We start from the raw sequence: 16,215 nt of genomic DNA, 5'->3' as shown, positions 1-16,215 counted from the left end.
TAATAATCTACCCCTGTCCTGAACGATAAAGAACAGATTTTTTTAAAGTATGACTTTTCAAGCAAGTAATGAGTTCTTTAATCTTTTACATGGAACATACTTGATGAAGTCCTTTAATAATCAATTTCTCTAGGTTAAACTACACAGTTTCCATAAGTATAAACATTTTATTTCAATTAAAGGTATCAAATACAAAATAAGTTTGATAATTGTAAGAGATGATGTAAAATACCACCTTATTTTCAGATCTTTAAAATCTTGAGCATCATTCTGCTCTGATGGATTTTTATGTAAACAACTGGGAATTTACACACAAGACATTAGTATCTTGGCAATTTCTCCGAATGCAATCCCAATTAAAATATATTAAATACTCAAATGTATTTTCTCCACAGTGCTGTTACCATTAAAAACACTCAACTAGAGAGCAATTAAAAAGTACCAACTAAACAGTGATGTCTTCAATGTCTCAGACTACTACTTTCGTTAACCTGATAAAAAATGACTGCAACAGCGAGTATATATACTTCAGTTCTCTTTACATGATTCAATGGGAGACAGGTACTAACTTTAACAACCTTCACTCTTAAGCATGAGCATCTTCATGCTAAGCTAATTAGTATTTCTTAAAGCTTTATTCTCTCATAACATCTGGGCAACAAACATTTAAAGCCATAAGTAATGCAGAATTAAAATCTGTAATGGTGACTATAATTCATTTGGTAATTAGTTGCCCAAGATGCACAGTAGAGTCACAATACAAGCAGGTTTTACCTTACAACATGCTCTGCCAGAAAGACAATGTAAATAGTTCAGATTATACCAGCCTACCATTCCATTCAATGAGTCTATGTCCCTCTCATCTGGTCTCAGTTCCCTCTTAGCAAAATCATATCACAGTGCGATTGAGTATAAACTTTAATCATCTGCACTTTTTAAATACACTGTGGCCCCTTTTAAATGCAAGCCAATTCACAGACACACAAAACCATGTAAGTGGTACTTCTAAAGTAATTTATGGCAATTCTGTCTATATACAATTCTCACTAAGCACTCCGACTTGAGCACCGGATTCCACTGTAACATTTTTAGAGAATTAATTCTGTTCTTACTGTTTAGTGTCCTGCAGATTTGTGTCTTCATTTGAAGAGTTGATTGTTTGGTAAGTATAAAATCCAGTAAGTGCAGCCATTTCCCCATCACTGAAGCTGTGTTGTCTTGATGGGAATAATACTATTAAAGTCCAAGAAAAAAGGTCCGTCTTGTTTAGGCAAAAATGTACTGGGAATGATATTGTAAATCCCAGCAGGTATATTTTCTAATTCCAGGTAGCAAAACCCACACCTGTATTTAGGGAAAATAAAAACAAGGCTTACAGAAGATGATGCCACAATAAGCAAAGTAGAAATCAAATATAATCAAAATGCCAACCTTACCTGTAGTCACCACTAGATTTCCTCTGAAAGCCATGGGGACCAGGGTCTCCCACCACAGACACCGTTACAACTTCAAATCCAACACTATACTGCCTAGCAGTAAAAAGAAACAGAATTACTGCTAAGTAGTCTCAAATACAGACCTAAAAGTAAGCATACCTAAAGTGCAGATGTACTATTGAAGTCAAGTACAGGCTTTCCAAAGCTTCAGGAGGAAGCTTCCTACACTGAAACACATGCGTACTATTTTTACACTAATTATAGAAAACACCATTTCTATTTTAAAATTGCAGCCATAAAGATTAATACATTAAGCTTACTTTAGAAGAGACTACATTTTACTATAGGCTCCCAGATAATAATGTTAAATTGAAATGATAAAAATACTGTCATTGTATTAGGCAGAACAAGTGGGACAAGAGAGAAGACCCTGAAAAAAATCTCAAAGTAATTAGCATATGGTAGACATGGCATTCCAAATCAGTATGGAAAGGAAGTATTATTTAGGAATTAGTTGCCCAAGATGCACAGTAATGATGAGGTGATAAAAAATTGAACTGCATCTCACACCAAATATAAAAATATATTCCACATGGATTAAAAGTATAATGTAAAAAATAAAAATCATAAAAAGAACCAGAAGAAAATACAGTGAAAATTAACTTACTATTTGGGTGAGATTTCCTGCCCACAGCAAAATAAACCAGAAAAGACTGATTACTTTAAAATGTTTTTTTTTTTTTTTTCTATTTATCTGGGAAAAATACTTGCAAATATATGAAGGAGTTAATGTTCTTACAGATATACCCTATGAAAAACATGACAACTCCAACAGAAAAATGGGCAAGACATGAATTAGCAAAATAGGAAAAAATACACATTGTCAAGTATTTTTACATGTTCAATCTATCTAGAAATTAAATACATAAGGGTAATTAGATACCTTCTATCACCTAGAAGACTGGTAAAGGTTTTTAAAATGATTGTGAAAAGTAGCTTAGTCCTATTAGAATTAGTTTCTTTTGAATTTGTAAAGCAGGCACAATTAAGCCTAGTTTTATTTAGTACTATTTTTTAATTTGTATTCTCTAGTTTTTAAACCTTTTAAAATTGTAAAATATATTACAATGACATAGTTTGTAAACTATGGGTTACCACCTAAATCAACAGAACCTCTCAGCACCACAGAATTCCCTTGTATCCACCTTTCTCATCACAACGCCTGTGCCCACAAAACTTTCAATCACTTTCTTGCTTTGTATATAGTGTGACTATCAAAGTATGCATCCTTAAACAAGTTTAATTTTGCCTGTTCTTGACTTCATGTAATATATATATATTGTTATGTTTGGCTTCTGTTTTTCAGCATTATTTTTAAAACTTATCCATCATGTAGTGGGTAGCTATAATTTATTTTCATTGTTATGTAGGACTATTTTATAATCTTAAGTGCCACTGATATACATCTGGGTTGTTTCAAATTTTTGGCTTACAATTGTTTACTGGCCATTTGGATTATCTTTTTTATGACATGCCTGTTTAAGTTTTTATTTTAAAACTGTAGACTTTTTTTCCACTAATGTAGCACATGTAAAAATATTTTTATTAAGGTAGCTCCTATAGTAATCCACCTGGAACTGATTTTGCAATCTGATATTAGAAAGGGGTCTTAATTACCAATTTTGGTACATGGATACTCTAATTATTTCAGCACCATTTATTGAACAGAGTATCCTTTTCCCACCCTTACGCAATAGCATCTTTAACATAACTCAAACATTCATATATGCATAGGTCTGTTTCAAAACCCTATTCTGTTTTACTAAGCTCATTTTTAATATAACATTAAGAAAGTTACTCATCACAAACCTTGGTCCTCTTAGTTCAATTAGTAATGGCCCAGTCTTTTCTATATGGAATTGGTAAATGGGATTATTTTTATGAGTCTCTTGGAAATTTGCACATCCTCCAGCACTCTGACCACTCCACTTTCCATGAATCTAACAAAACAAAGTCCGTGCATTAACAAACTTCACATTCTCCAATTCTATGTTAAAGAGAAAACTCCTTCACAAACCGGCCCCCCCACCCCCATCTCCTCAAAGATGGCAACTCCCCACTCTGGCCCCACCCTCTCCCCCCAGTCTTTGTCACCTACAGTGACAGTCAACGTCACTCTTCATTCCAGCCAGGCTACTTTGCTATACTAAGCACTATCTCCATCTTTCAGCTTTAAATCAAGTTGTTCTCCCTGCCAGTAATTCTCCCTCACATCCTCTATACATCTAGCCCACCCTGTAAAGTCAACCCTCAATTTAAGAGGCTCATCCACATGGCTTTCCCTAATGACAAAGGTTTATAGTAATCTTTCAATTTCTTATTTCTGCCCACAGAATCAATGTTGCTTACTGAAGATCTTGTATTCCAACTCAGATCGGATAGAGGCTATTTACATTTTCCTTATTCCTTTCAAGCTCTGGACTATTTTATTTTATAAGAAATTGTTAAATGTGATGAAAACAGAAAAAGAGAAAAAGGGAATTATAAGATTTCTCTGAGATCATGACCCAGAGACATTTCTCTTACCTGCTTTGATAAGGTGTACGGTGAAGGAATCTTTGAAAAAGTAAAGCTGCATGCTGAATATACCTAGATTAAAAAAAAAAATTATTGTACTGATAAAATTTATACTTATAAAAATACCAAAGTGAGAAAAGAATATATTGGAAGTCTAATAAATTAGTTGACACATATAAAAGGCATATTCTGTAGGCAGCCTGGAATCAAGACTGGTTTAATGAAGCTAGGGGATCTGGTATTCACTTTCTCTGGCACTGTGTGTGACTCAGACCAAATCACAATTTCTGTAGGGTTTGTCTTCTGCATCTGAAGAGTGAAGGCAGCTCCCCAATGTCCCTTTCATCACAAAAAAATCTATTCTAAGTGAATTTCTTTACTGATCTTTGGCATACAAATCTATGCAGAACAAAATTACAATGACCTTCCCAACTTGTAAGAGCAATGTTTATAGGCAATCAATTCCCTTCCACTAAATTCAGCATCTTCTTTTTCAAGTCAGCAAAGGTATTATGTAGGCTAAAGGAGTTTCTATTGCTTGCTCCGTAAATTTATTAGTCCAATGTACCACATTACCTCAGGACTAAACAAACTATTACTCTGGAAAAAAAATGCTCATTGAAAATGTTATGCAAAATTAAAAGATTACTTTTCAAAAGCATTATTTTATACAGGAAACATAATAATTTAATATTGAATTGATACACATATAAACACATAAAAATAAAAATACACATATACATAAAAATACATAAATTTTCATAAACTTTTTCTGTAGATAATCCCACTTACAAAGCAGAGCACATAATATTTTATATTATTGTTTTGTCACTGTATGTTGGTTTACTTACCCGGACTGTGTAATGGATTGTATTCTGTTTTTCATACTGAGAAACCACTAATGTAAAGGTATGGGTCCCAGGTGTGGTCAGCTTTATCTTAGTCAAATAATGAGGGCTGTTAATTCGAATCCCATCAATGTATGGGGGCGGGTCAGCTGCAATAAACCAGTGGGTTTACAGTAAGGAGACTTAAATTTAAGTTTTATGGTTGATGGTAGGAAAAATACTTAAATGAATGGACATCCCCTTAATTGATTCTATCTCTAAATATAATGTTACTAAAGAATTACAATTTCAACTAAAAACTTTATAAATAAATTTGAAACTTTAAAAATAATGTTTCTAATAAAGCAAAAGCAATCTTTTAGAATACATTCAATGATATATAGGATAATCCCTGCTCTCTGCCCTAATGCTGCTTTCCTTCAGGATTTGCTTATTTTCTTTAGAGAAAATTTTTAAAAAGATACAAAGAAGTAATGAAAAATGTGTCTATATTCCCCACTACTTGGAATTAAAATTTTTTTCTATATTAGCTTTCTTATAAAGCAAAGTCCCTTTAAACCACCACCCTTAGTCTTATTCCATTCCACTCTGAGGGAGTTGATGATGGGACATCTTTTCAAACTTTAACACCCACTTCCCCCTGCCCCCCAAAGGAATGAATGGGTAATTGTTATCTGTGAGCATATATTTAAAAAAGGATTGTATGTCTTTTTTTATATCTTTATTTTTCACTCAACATGTTTTTGAAATCCATGCTGTTCTAGATATGGTTTATTTCTTTTAAAACTGCCTCTATAATATTCTATTGTATGAATATAACACATTTTATCTATACCCACATTTAGTTATCCAGACAATCTGAATATTCAGATTATTTCCAACAGTTTGCTATTACAATGCTGCCTGATACATACTTTTATTAATTTCATCAATCAAAGCTGACATAAAATCATTTCATATATCTGCATTACCATAGGTCATTTTAGATCAGTGCTATATCACTTGGCTTACTTGGGAACACTGACTATTTATAATGTGATCTATTAAAAAAACATTTTATTTTAAATCCTCATCTGAGGATATTTTTTCATTGACTTTTTAGAGTGGAAGAGAGAGGGAGAGGGAGAGGGAGAAAGAGGGAGGGAGGTGGGGGGGGGAGGGAGGGAGGGAGGGAGAGAGAAAGAGAGAGAAAAACACCAATGTGAGGCACAATGATTGGCTGCCTCCCGCAAACATCCTAACCAGGGCCAGGAACCTGCAACCCCTGCAACTGAGGTATATGCCCTTGACCGGAATCGAACCCAGGACCCTTCAGTCCACAGGTCAATGCTCTATCCACTGAGCCAAACAGCCTAGGGCAGAAAAACATTTTAGAATCTCAGACAGGTAATAGGTTTCTAATGCTTAGAGGTGTGTAATCTAGTGTGAAAAGGAAAAGAATGGGCATTATCTCTGATCTTGGACAAGGTTTTAAACCTTTCTATATCTCAGTTTACTCTTCTGTCCAAAGGGGAACAGTAAGGCCTGTTCTATTGATCTGAGTGCTATGATAAAAATAAAATTACAAACTAGGAATACCTTGCAAAGGCAAAAATCACTATGTGGAAGAGAGGGAGCATTGTTAACCCTTTTCGGTCCAACCTCGAGGCTGACTCGACAGACCAGGCGCTAGGAGCAGGTCCAACGTCGAGCAATAAGAACATTAAAAAGTTCAACATTCAATCCCATCAATTAATTTGGACCAGATTGTTTGAATTCCAAAAATAACATTGGATCGCAAAGGGTTAAAACAGATCCAAGTAAAAAGGGTAACATATATTTGAAATTCAAAAGCAGTGTAACATTGTAACACTAGGAACATATTCACAACACTTTTTGGGCTGTATAATGACCAACATGTGAAAATGGAAAATTTGGCTGGTTTAACCACACATTTATCATTGGAGTACTATATTCCATGCCCATTCAAGAATATCTAGGGATACTGACTGCTAATATCAATGCCATGACACACAGTGTGATGGGGCAGAATGCCATGTTCTTCTATGATTAAGCAAAACAAACCTCAACTTCTGATCCCATCTCCCCCAACACTGCCCGTTTCTTTGCACAGCCTTCTTGAAAGAACGGTCAACAACTGCCCCTTACTTCACAGTCTTTTCTCAAACCACACTATTTCTCTTCCAAGTTTGTTCCTGTCAAGATCAACAATGAGTGCCATGATGCTAATTCCAATGTCTCTTCTCAATAATGGATGTAGTGGCCACTCTTTCCCTCATGAAATATTTTCTTCTCTTGTATTATATGAAACCTTACTATTTCATCAGGTACTCTGTTCAAAATCTTTTGCTTAATCTTAGGATGACAGAATTCAAGGGTCAGGTCCTGGGTGATCATCTCTGTACCTACAACCCTCTCCATAGATGATTTTATACAGTGCTCTCTTCAAATGCCTGTGCAACAAGGGCACAATGTGTTCAGGAGTACCTCAATGAGGGTACTGTGAAAGGAGGGTGCATGAGATAAAGGGTGACAGGAAAGTTAAGGCCAGAATTATATAGCAGGATAAAGAGCTCGGATTTTATCCAAGAGTCCATGGAAAACCATAGAATTTTTGATCAGACAAAGAAGATATGACTTAAGATTTAGAAATAAAACTCTTACAGCAATGTGAACTCCCAAATTTCTGAGGACTCTATTAAAAACAAATGAAAACAAAACACATGTAGCATAAATAACCATCTATTTGAGTGGTTTCTATTAATCTATCAGCATAATTTTTCCTGTACATTACCTCCATAAAATGTAATTTTCTACTTAATCATATCAATAAAAATTTAATGTTTGTTTGAATTTTTGCCTACTAAACATACCTGGATAATACACCTTTTTTCCATCAGTCTTGTATACAACCATTGTGATAAATTCTCGATTATTTGCAAAATCATCCTAAAAGCACAAAGAATCCAATATGGTTAAGGAAATGGGCTCAAAGGCTCTTAATGGGGGGGGGGGGGGGGAAGAAAAGCTCTAATTTTAAAAGAATTTATTTCAGCTACTTTGTGCGATTAAAATAATTATTTTTCTGGATTAAATTGTCATTCCAATAGACTGACCATATTGTATGAAAAAAATATATTTAAAAAGACTCTAAAGCTACTAAAATATGGTTACCCTTTACAGAATCGGGCCTAATGATTCAAATTTCCAACTCCCCGTATAACACATTTTAATTTAATATTTAAAGACCCAAAGCATATATAATCAACACGAAAATCCTCACTAACAGCATAAACTCCCTCATGTTTTTCTTCAGAGATGATTTTTTTAAAAGATACATTTTTATTGATTTCAGAGAGAGAGAGAGAGAGAGAGATTCATCAATGATGAGAGAGAACCACTGATCAGCTGACTCCTGCACACCTCCTACAGGGGATCGAGCTGCAATCTGGGCATGTGCCCTTGACCAGAATCAAACCTGGGACCTTTCAGTCAGCAGGCTGACACTCTATCCACTGAGCCAAACCAGCTAGGGCTCTTGGCTAGGGCTCTTCAGAGATGATCTTTGAATAAAACTTCTAAGAGTATGATTACAAATGATAAATTTCCTTAGAGGAAAATATTCATTTATCTAAGAAAATACCATTTTCAAGCCACCCATACAAATAAAACAGGCTGATGATTAAATTACATATTTTGTTCACAACAGTCTATTTTTAAAGGAGTTTCTATATGGAATATCATAAGAAGGGTATCAGTACCTTGTCTGTTATGTGTCTACTAAGCAAAACCCAAACTGCAGCGCCCCCTTGTGGACACTGCACCTCCAACTTGTACTGGGGATTGTTGGCCAGGCTATAGGCATCTTTCACAGGTCCTTGCTTAGCATCCCAAGTACTAAAAGATCAAGTCAACAAAGAAGGAAATAATGAAGTGTTGTGTTTCAGATATAATTAAGTTATCAGGTTTAGTTTTTACAGTTTCTGGCATGACTAAGAAGCATATATAAAGAAAGTAACTATTACATGATAGTCATTTTGGGGAATGACAAAAGGAGAGAATACTAGTCTTCCTAAATTAATCATTTTATTTTAAATAAAAAATGTGAAGACTACTTTAAAGCATATTCTGAAATATGCACAGAAGTTACCTGTGAATACATGTTGATTCTTTAAAAAGACCTGGATTCCAACTCAAATAAATCACATCATAATATTGGCAGAGATCATCCCACGAGATCCAAAATATTCCTAAAAATTAGATATCTTTATTAATCTAAAAATATCTTAATGATAAATGACTTGTCAGTTAAACACATTTCACATTATTAAAGCATGTTATTTAGAGATCAAATAGTATTAAAATTACAAAAAGATGTATTTACCATTGTCTATTTTTTGAGCTGTTCTAGGATCAAAGTTTAAATATTTTTGCAACTCTGGGGTCCAGTTTTTTACATCATTTTCACTATATCGTCCTTTCCAACGTAAATGACTCCAGGGATTTTTCAACTGGATAAATCGCAGCCCCTATTAAAACGAAAACAAAAAACAAAACAAAACCAGGAGATAACATAAAGTTGCAAAACAGTTTTTATCATATTTTCATAAATTGTATCATTCTCTAAGGGAGGATGCATTTTGAATACGTATCAATTTTCTTCAAATAAATTTGAAATTAATATTCTTTAACACTTTCACATGCCACACATCTGATCAAGAACTGCAACTGGCTCCCTATCCCTAGACCTATGCAGTTCATATGGTAGTGACTACTTAAAATGAAATTAAATAGAATTTAAAAATCAGTTCCTAGTCACACTAGCCACATTTTAAGTATTCAAGAACCACATGTAGCTAGTAGCTAAAGAATGGCACAGCACAGAGAACATTTTCATTGCAGGCAGTGCTGCCTTAGAGCATCAAGTATTTCCTGTTCTTTCAGAGCCTACTCTACACTGGCCCCACCATTTTCATACCCCACATATCTTTGTCTAGTCTAGTCTTTCCTCTCAGAATCCCATAAATAATTCTTATTCAATTTCACCTCTAAAGGCATTTGTTCATGTCGTTTCCATTTCCTGGAAGGCCCTCTCTGATCCCTTTGAACTCTTTCCTTTCAGATCCTCTTTAGCTTCTTCCTCTACTGATTATCTCTGTGAAGACTGAAGCAGCGAAGAAAAGAGTGAAGAAACCTGTCACCAGGCCACAGCTTACTCCATCTACACATGTTCTAAAGAGCCTCAATCTTTACAGAATAACTGCCATGAAGAATTGATGCTGTGTGATTTTTAACTTAAAAGGCTATTTAAAATTCTTATTTTACTGGCAATCAGGGATTTTGAAATGCTTTATTTTCAAGTCAGACCAGAGGTGCTTATTATTCTCATAAACATGTTATTTGTTTAGTTTCCTTTGATCATTCAGAACAGTTTTATTATTCAAAGTAAATTACATCTCAGAAATTTTCCTCAAACTCAAACTTACTTTCATATTGCCTGTTTCATTATCTAAAATTTAAATCTTGTGCCACTACCTCAATATTGGTCACCTATTATACCTACCTCAAAAAATGTTCTAACAATATATATACACATATTAATAGCGACTTTTATTCCCAATATTTTGCTTGTGTTTGTTTTAGAATGTAATTTGCCATAAACAAACCTCTCAGTTTATTCAATTCATATAAATTCTATTTTTTCTTTAAGTAGTCAATTTTTATGTCATGTTTAAAGGAAGACAATTCTACAAAAACTGGCTGATTTAGAAAGCCTTGAAACTATAAATTTTTAAATGTTGTAGCCTTCATAATTCATGTAATTCCACAGGCCACTAAGAAAATCAGTCTTATTGATACACAGCGGTTATTGTTGATTGATCACTGATTCTTTCTATAAAGATTGATCACAATTGTTGATTGATCACTGATTCTTTCTATAAGCAGGGGAAATTGAAAGACACTGTTAGTTAAACTTCCCAGTGACTAGACAGCTTAGGTACCAAGTCATTAGGAAAAAAAATCCTTCCTTAAAAACCTTTGTATTTTCTAATCTATAGGACAGATCCATTTTTCAGTTAAAAATAATCAATAATCTGAAAAATAATGAAGTCAACCATTTCAACACCTGAGCACAGAGAAAGGGTCTGAGAGGTCTGAAAGCATACAACAGCTACCAGGAAGAGAAAGAAACACTTGCAAACCCACTGGCATGTTTCTTCATCACAGGTATCTTATTTTTGGTATCCTTTCTCAAGTATGTACCGAATGTCTACTATGCTCTAGAGCAGCGGTCACCAACCTTTCGGACCTCACGGACCACCGGTTGGCGACTGCTGCTCTAGAGTCTAATACTGACTGACACCAACACCAATGTGCTGCCCAAAACCTTGGGGGCGTGTATTCACCTCAACTCTTCTACTTGCATGGAAAAGAGAAAGAGGTATATAGTATTTCTGCTGTCACCAATATCTATGTTGTCACTGTCATTACATTTCCCATCTTTTTATAATTCCCAATGACAGATCAAGTTGCTTAATGTAATAGGTGATACGCTTTTAAAACTTTGCCTAAACCTTGATTTGTCAGTATTCTAAAGTCCAATATATTATTTGGGATCCTTGTAATGTCTTAACAAACAAGAAATAGAAAAATATTTAAGGTAAAACCTTGAACTCTCTAATATCCAAAACAGCATATGCATGTGTGGGAACCAGACCCCACTTTTCTCCTTCAGCTTCAGTCATCATTCCAGTTGATGCAGTGATGAGGACATCCCCTTTGTGAAACCTGGAATCACCCCAATAGACAAAGATTAAAGGAAAAACATTTATAATCTCAGATCACATCATCTTTCCTTTTGTCTAATGGTTCCCATGAAAATTTCCACAAATTTAAAATCTTTTAAAAAATAAGCTAATCCCAACACCCTTTGAAGGACTTTAACAAGAATTACATTTCCATTTCACAGCCTAATTATGAGATAAATTATCACATCCCCCACCCCACCCAGTTTTAGACAACTTAATTCTCAGATAGAAAGCTATCAATGAAGGAAAGAAACAAATGCTAAATTTTCAAATGATTTACAAATAAAGATGAAGACATAAAATGCCAAATGCACTTCTTCCAAAGTAATATTCATTATCAATCATTGAGTTTTTTAGTTTCACTAATGAATGTGTATTATTTATAGTTTTCCAGTCCCTATATGTTACCAATGCGATTTGAAGTAAAGGGGGCTGTATCTATCCGCTGCTCTAGATTCTATGAAATGAACTGAAGAGCAACAGCCACTCCCTCCCCTACACAGCATTTAAGGCTTCAGTTAACTTCCTCTTTATGTTCTCAGACTTCTCTTTTCCCACCTTCCCTCAAATTGTTAAGTATTAAGGAAGTAAAAAATTTTCCCATATTAAGATATTCCAGATTCAAATGTTTTAGACTATCTATAACCCAGGTTAACTGTGTATCTATCAGTATAGAGTATAATTGAGGGCTGGTTGTAGCAAGTACATAAGTGAAGCCGACTAAAAACACAATTTCCCTAATAATGGAAAAGGGCAGTCTCTGTAATATCTATTCAAAATAAGGTATGAAGTTTCAAAACAGCCTTTTACTATGAAGAGAGAGAGGGAGAGAGAGAAAGAGAAATGTTTACCTTTGATAAAGCATTCGGAAAGAATTATCCTTACTGAAAGTCTGGCTATCTGAATGCATAGCAATCCTTTCTGGTATCCACCCAGTCAGTGCATGAAGATCAATATTCTGCAACATTAAACACATTTCAGGACTGTCAACCTTTTTTTCAAGCTCTAAATACATCCCCAGGGTAGTTGTTAAATCTTACTGATTTGATATAATGATTTTGACAGGAATAAACCAGAAGTTAATTTTTTTTTTTTTCTATCAGTAATAAACTTCTTAGAACTCACATTCCTACCTGGATTTAAGCACAAGCTTACAATCTTTTTCCTAAAATCTTTACTGCTTTCTCTGAATAAATATGAAAACCCCAAACACATAACAGAAAAAAAGCTGCTTTAATGATGATAGTCAATTACCATTTAATGAGTTCTTACGATAGCATAGTTACTTTTCTAATGTTTTACATATATTCTCATTCTCTAAGTTGCATTGGGTAGATTACCAGGCAATGAATTAGACAGATAAACTAAGAATATTTGAAGGATAGGGCAATTGAGCATGTAGGTGGGGAAGAAAATTTTAATGTACTATTGCATTTACCTATAACCTATACATTCTTTGACTAGCATTATAAGCACCCGAAGAATGAAGGAGGCTGGGTAGGAAGGCAACAAAATTATCCAGGTAGCATGACGAGTGATATGCACATATTTTATCATTTAATCTTTACAACTCTGAGAGTTGGGCATTCTTCGAGAGGGAAAGAGGCTAAGAAAGGTTAAATACATTTTCTAAAAATATGATTCGTGTTAAGGCTGAAAGTCATGCTAATCTAATTTCTGGTGTAAGCCCAGTAATTTACCTCATAGAATTAAAGGACATTGGCACATACCTCGATTTTACAGGTTGTGTTAAGGTTGGGAAAAATTAACAAACAAAAACTCCTTGAATCTGAGTTTACAAATCACAAAAATATATAGAACCATGACAATATGACACACTCCTTTGATCTGAAGAGGCTTTTTGGAAATGTACACTGTATTAAATTGCTCCTAGATCCCAACATAATAGCAGACACCTACATTTAGGCTTTCCTCAATATTCAATCTATTCAGCAGTCCCTTGAGTACCATTTTATTTTACTGTTGATGAGATGCTGTAGGAACTTAATTCTCATTTATATAAATTAGACTATAGTAAAATTGGTATTGTTACATGTCATTTTGCTTAAAGTTGCAGAACCTATGGAAGACATTAAGTGAGGACTTACTGTACAATGTGTTAACCTTATAAAAGAAAATAGATACTCCCATAGTAAAGTGACTGATCAACATGATTCAGAGGTTATCTGTTTTCACTTCCTTTAAACAAAATAGCATCTATAATCATTCAAATCTGAAATAGTTATATAAGATAATGTAAGTCTGTATTTGGATCATCATATTACTTACTGAATTGGATCCTGGGAAATCATATCCTCCCATGACTTTCATATATGCTTTTTCAATGAGAGAAACCCATAATTCACTTTTGTTGTTAGAATAAGAACAAAGCAATTCTCCCTTATGATCAACAGGTAACTGGTCATCAATTATCACCTGGGGAAAGATAACAGTACTTTCCTTAGTTGGTATAAAATATCTTAAAATCTTTTCTATTAAAAAAAAGAAGCTTTCATACTGATAAAGTAAAAAGCATGGTATACCTATTATTAAAGGTAATGACAGTTTCCTATTTCTAGAATCTGATCAATTTAAAAATGTTATATAGCCCTGCCCGGCTTGGCTCAGTGGATAGAGCGTCAGCCTGCGGATTGAAGGGTCCCAGGTTCGATTCCGGCCAAGGGCACATGCCTGGGTTGCAGGCTTGATCCCCAGTAGCGGGCGTGCAGGAGGTAGCCAATCAATGATTCTCTCTTATCATTGATGATTCTATCTCTCTCCTCCCTTCCTCTCTGAAATCAATAAAGAAATATATTAAAAAAAAATAAATAAAAATAAAAATGTTATATGATGTTTTAATTCAAGTTCACACTAATCTCCCTGTGAGATAATAACCTTTAGCTAATTAGATGCTAAATACTATTAATCTACCATCAAAATTATTAGGGATTCTAGAAATGTACAATGTATCTAAAATAATTACTTTTTGGAACTTTCTATAAATTTCCCAAAACCATTAAAAAAAAAAAAACTTTATTCTTGTCATGATTATTTTTTTTAAATTATTAACATTTGTTACTGATAGCAGTATGCATATCAGATTCAAAGTCAATGAAATGTTAAAATGCTTACATGTTTTTAAGATGTTTATAAAAGTAACATTTCTTAATGATCCTATTCAATATTTAAATGTAGGGAAGGGGGAGGGAGAGAGAGAGAGAGAGAGAAGAGATAGGAGTGGACAGACATATTATTCACCTTTCTTGGGACACCATTGAGGTGAAGTTTTACCATATACTTTCCACATGGATTATACTCTGGCTCACCATCCTTATTCTGAGGGTAAATTATGCTTTTGTAAAGAAAATAAATATCGAAATACCAACATTAATATTCAACGTAACTACTATGCAGAATATTATAGACATGTGCTACTGTCTTGGCAATTTGATAAAAATAAACATGAGAATATTTTTCTATAGTAGGCCTAGAAAAAAAGTTCCCCCTAATCAAAGTGCTTTTTTTAATGTAAATAAATGAATAAAGTATATTATGAGATCATACAGCAGAGAATAAATTTCAAAATATTCATGAAAATGCTCAGTGTTAAATTATATACTCTAATAAATTTTCTATTAAGAGGACATATTTTAAGCCAAATAAAATAATCTACTATTGACCCCAAGAAGTAAAGAGCATTTCAATTAACCACAACTAAGGCAACAAACTACAACTCTGATAGAGATAAAATTAAAACAACAATGATAAAAGTTATACAAAATTATCCAATAAGATACTTGTAAAAACAATCAGTATCAATTTTCTTTCACACATTATTTATATGTATGATGCTTATCCAAGATGGCAAATAGCTTGAAACTAAGGTCTGTATCTAATTCACCTTTATACTTTCAGGATTTAACACACAAAAACCACTCAGGAAAAGTTGTATTGAAAAAATTCTGAAGCTTAATTTTTATAATAAATAATTTTAAGCAAATAAAAATTAAAAAAATACCCCCCCAAAATTTCAGTAACATTTCTGTACATTCTAAAGCAGTTTCAGTCAAAAGAAATGTTATTTCATATTACATATATTTTATATTAAATGTTAGAGTAATTTTAATATATTTCACTTAACTCAACATCTCCAAAATATAATTTTACAATATAAAAATTTTAAATATTTTGCCTATTTCATATATTTTTGTGTGCTAAGTTTTCAAAATCTGACTCATTTTATTGTACATTCACAGCCCATCTCAATTCAGACTAGCTATTTTAAGTATTCAATATCCACGTGGCTAGTGGCTATCATACAGTACAATCCTATATAATAAAAGCCTAACATACTAAGTGTCCGGTCACCCATTCAACTAATCAAAGTGTAATATGCTAATGATATGCTAAGGCTGCTCAACTGCTTACTATGACGTGCACTGACCACTAGGGGGCAGACAGTTGACTGGTTGACCGGTCGTTATGATGTACACGGACCACCAGGGGAGCAGATGCTCCGACCGGTAGGTTAGCTTGCTGCTGGGG

The 16,215-nt window shown here is 33.8% G+C and overlaps 1 protein-coding gene across 11 annotated transcripts in view; it reads right to left on the bottom strand.

Moving 5' to 3' along the window:
- The window catches only part of CAPN7 (calpain 7), a 53,144-nt gene that overhangs the window by 17,002 nt on the left and 19,927 nt on the right, over positions 1-16,215 (bottom strand). For 8 of the 11 annotated variants that reach the window (XR_004971571.1, XR_004971574.1, XR_004971573.1 and 5 more), the window contains 13 exons: positions 14,929-15,022; positions 13,960-14,106; positions 12,522-12,628; positions 11,530-11,650; positions 9,246-9,390; positions 9,012-9,111; positions 8,623-8,758; positions 7,735-7,810; positions 4,865-5,010; positions 4,023-4,085; positions 3,306-3,436; positions 1,437-1,529; positions 1,113-1,344 (listed from right to left, as the gene is read on the bottom strand). Coding sequence is in view for 1 of the 11 variants with exons in the window: in XM_036332651.1 (XP_036188544.1) it covers positions 1,200-1,344; positions 1,437-1,529; positions 3,306-3,436; positions 4,023-4,085; positions 4,865-5,010; positions 7,735-7,810; positions 8,623-8,758; positions 9,012-9,111; positions 9,246-9,390; positions 11,530-11,650; positions 12,522-12,628; positions 13,960-14,106; positions 14,929-15,022 (1,504 nt within the window). In the remaining 10 variants the exon portion in view is untranslated. Of the gene's footprint in view, positions 1-50; positions 1,345-1,436; positions 1,530-3,305; positions 3,437-4,022; positions 4,086-4,864; positions 5,011-7,734; positions 7,811-8,622; positions 8,759-9,011; positions 9,112-9,245; positions 9,391-11,529; positions 11,651-12,521; positions 12,629-13,959; positions 14,107-14,928; positions 15,023-16,215 lie in introns of those variants that run through there. The other 3 variants (XM_036332651.1, XR_004971576.1, XR_004971577.1) reach the window with 3 other exon arrangements.

Source organism: Myotis myotis, unplaced genomic scaffold (genome assembly GCF_014108235.1).
Source record: "Myotis myotis isolate mMyoMyo1 unplaced genomic scaffold, mMyoMyo1.p scaffold_m19_p_13, whole genome shotgun sequence".
NCBI classification, from domain to species: Eukaryota; Metazoa; Chordata; class Mammalia; order Chiroptera; family Vespertilionidae; genus Myotis; species Myotis myotis.
This window is presented reverse-complemented; position numbering and strand designations above follow the sequence as displayed.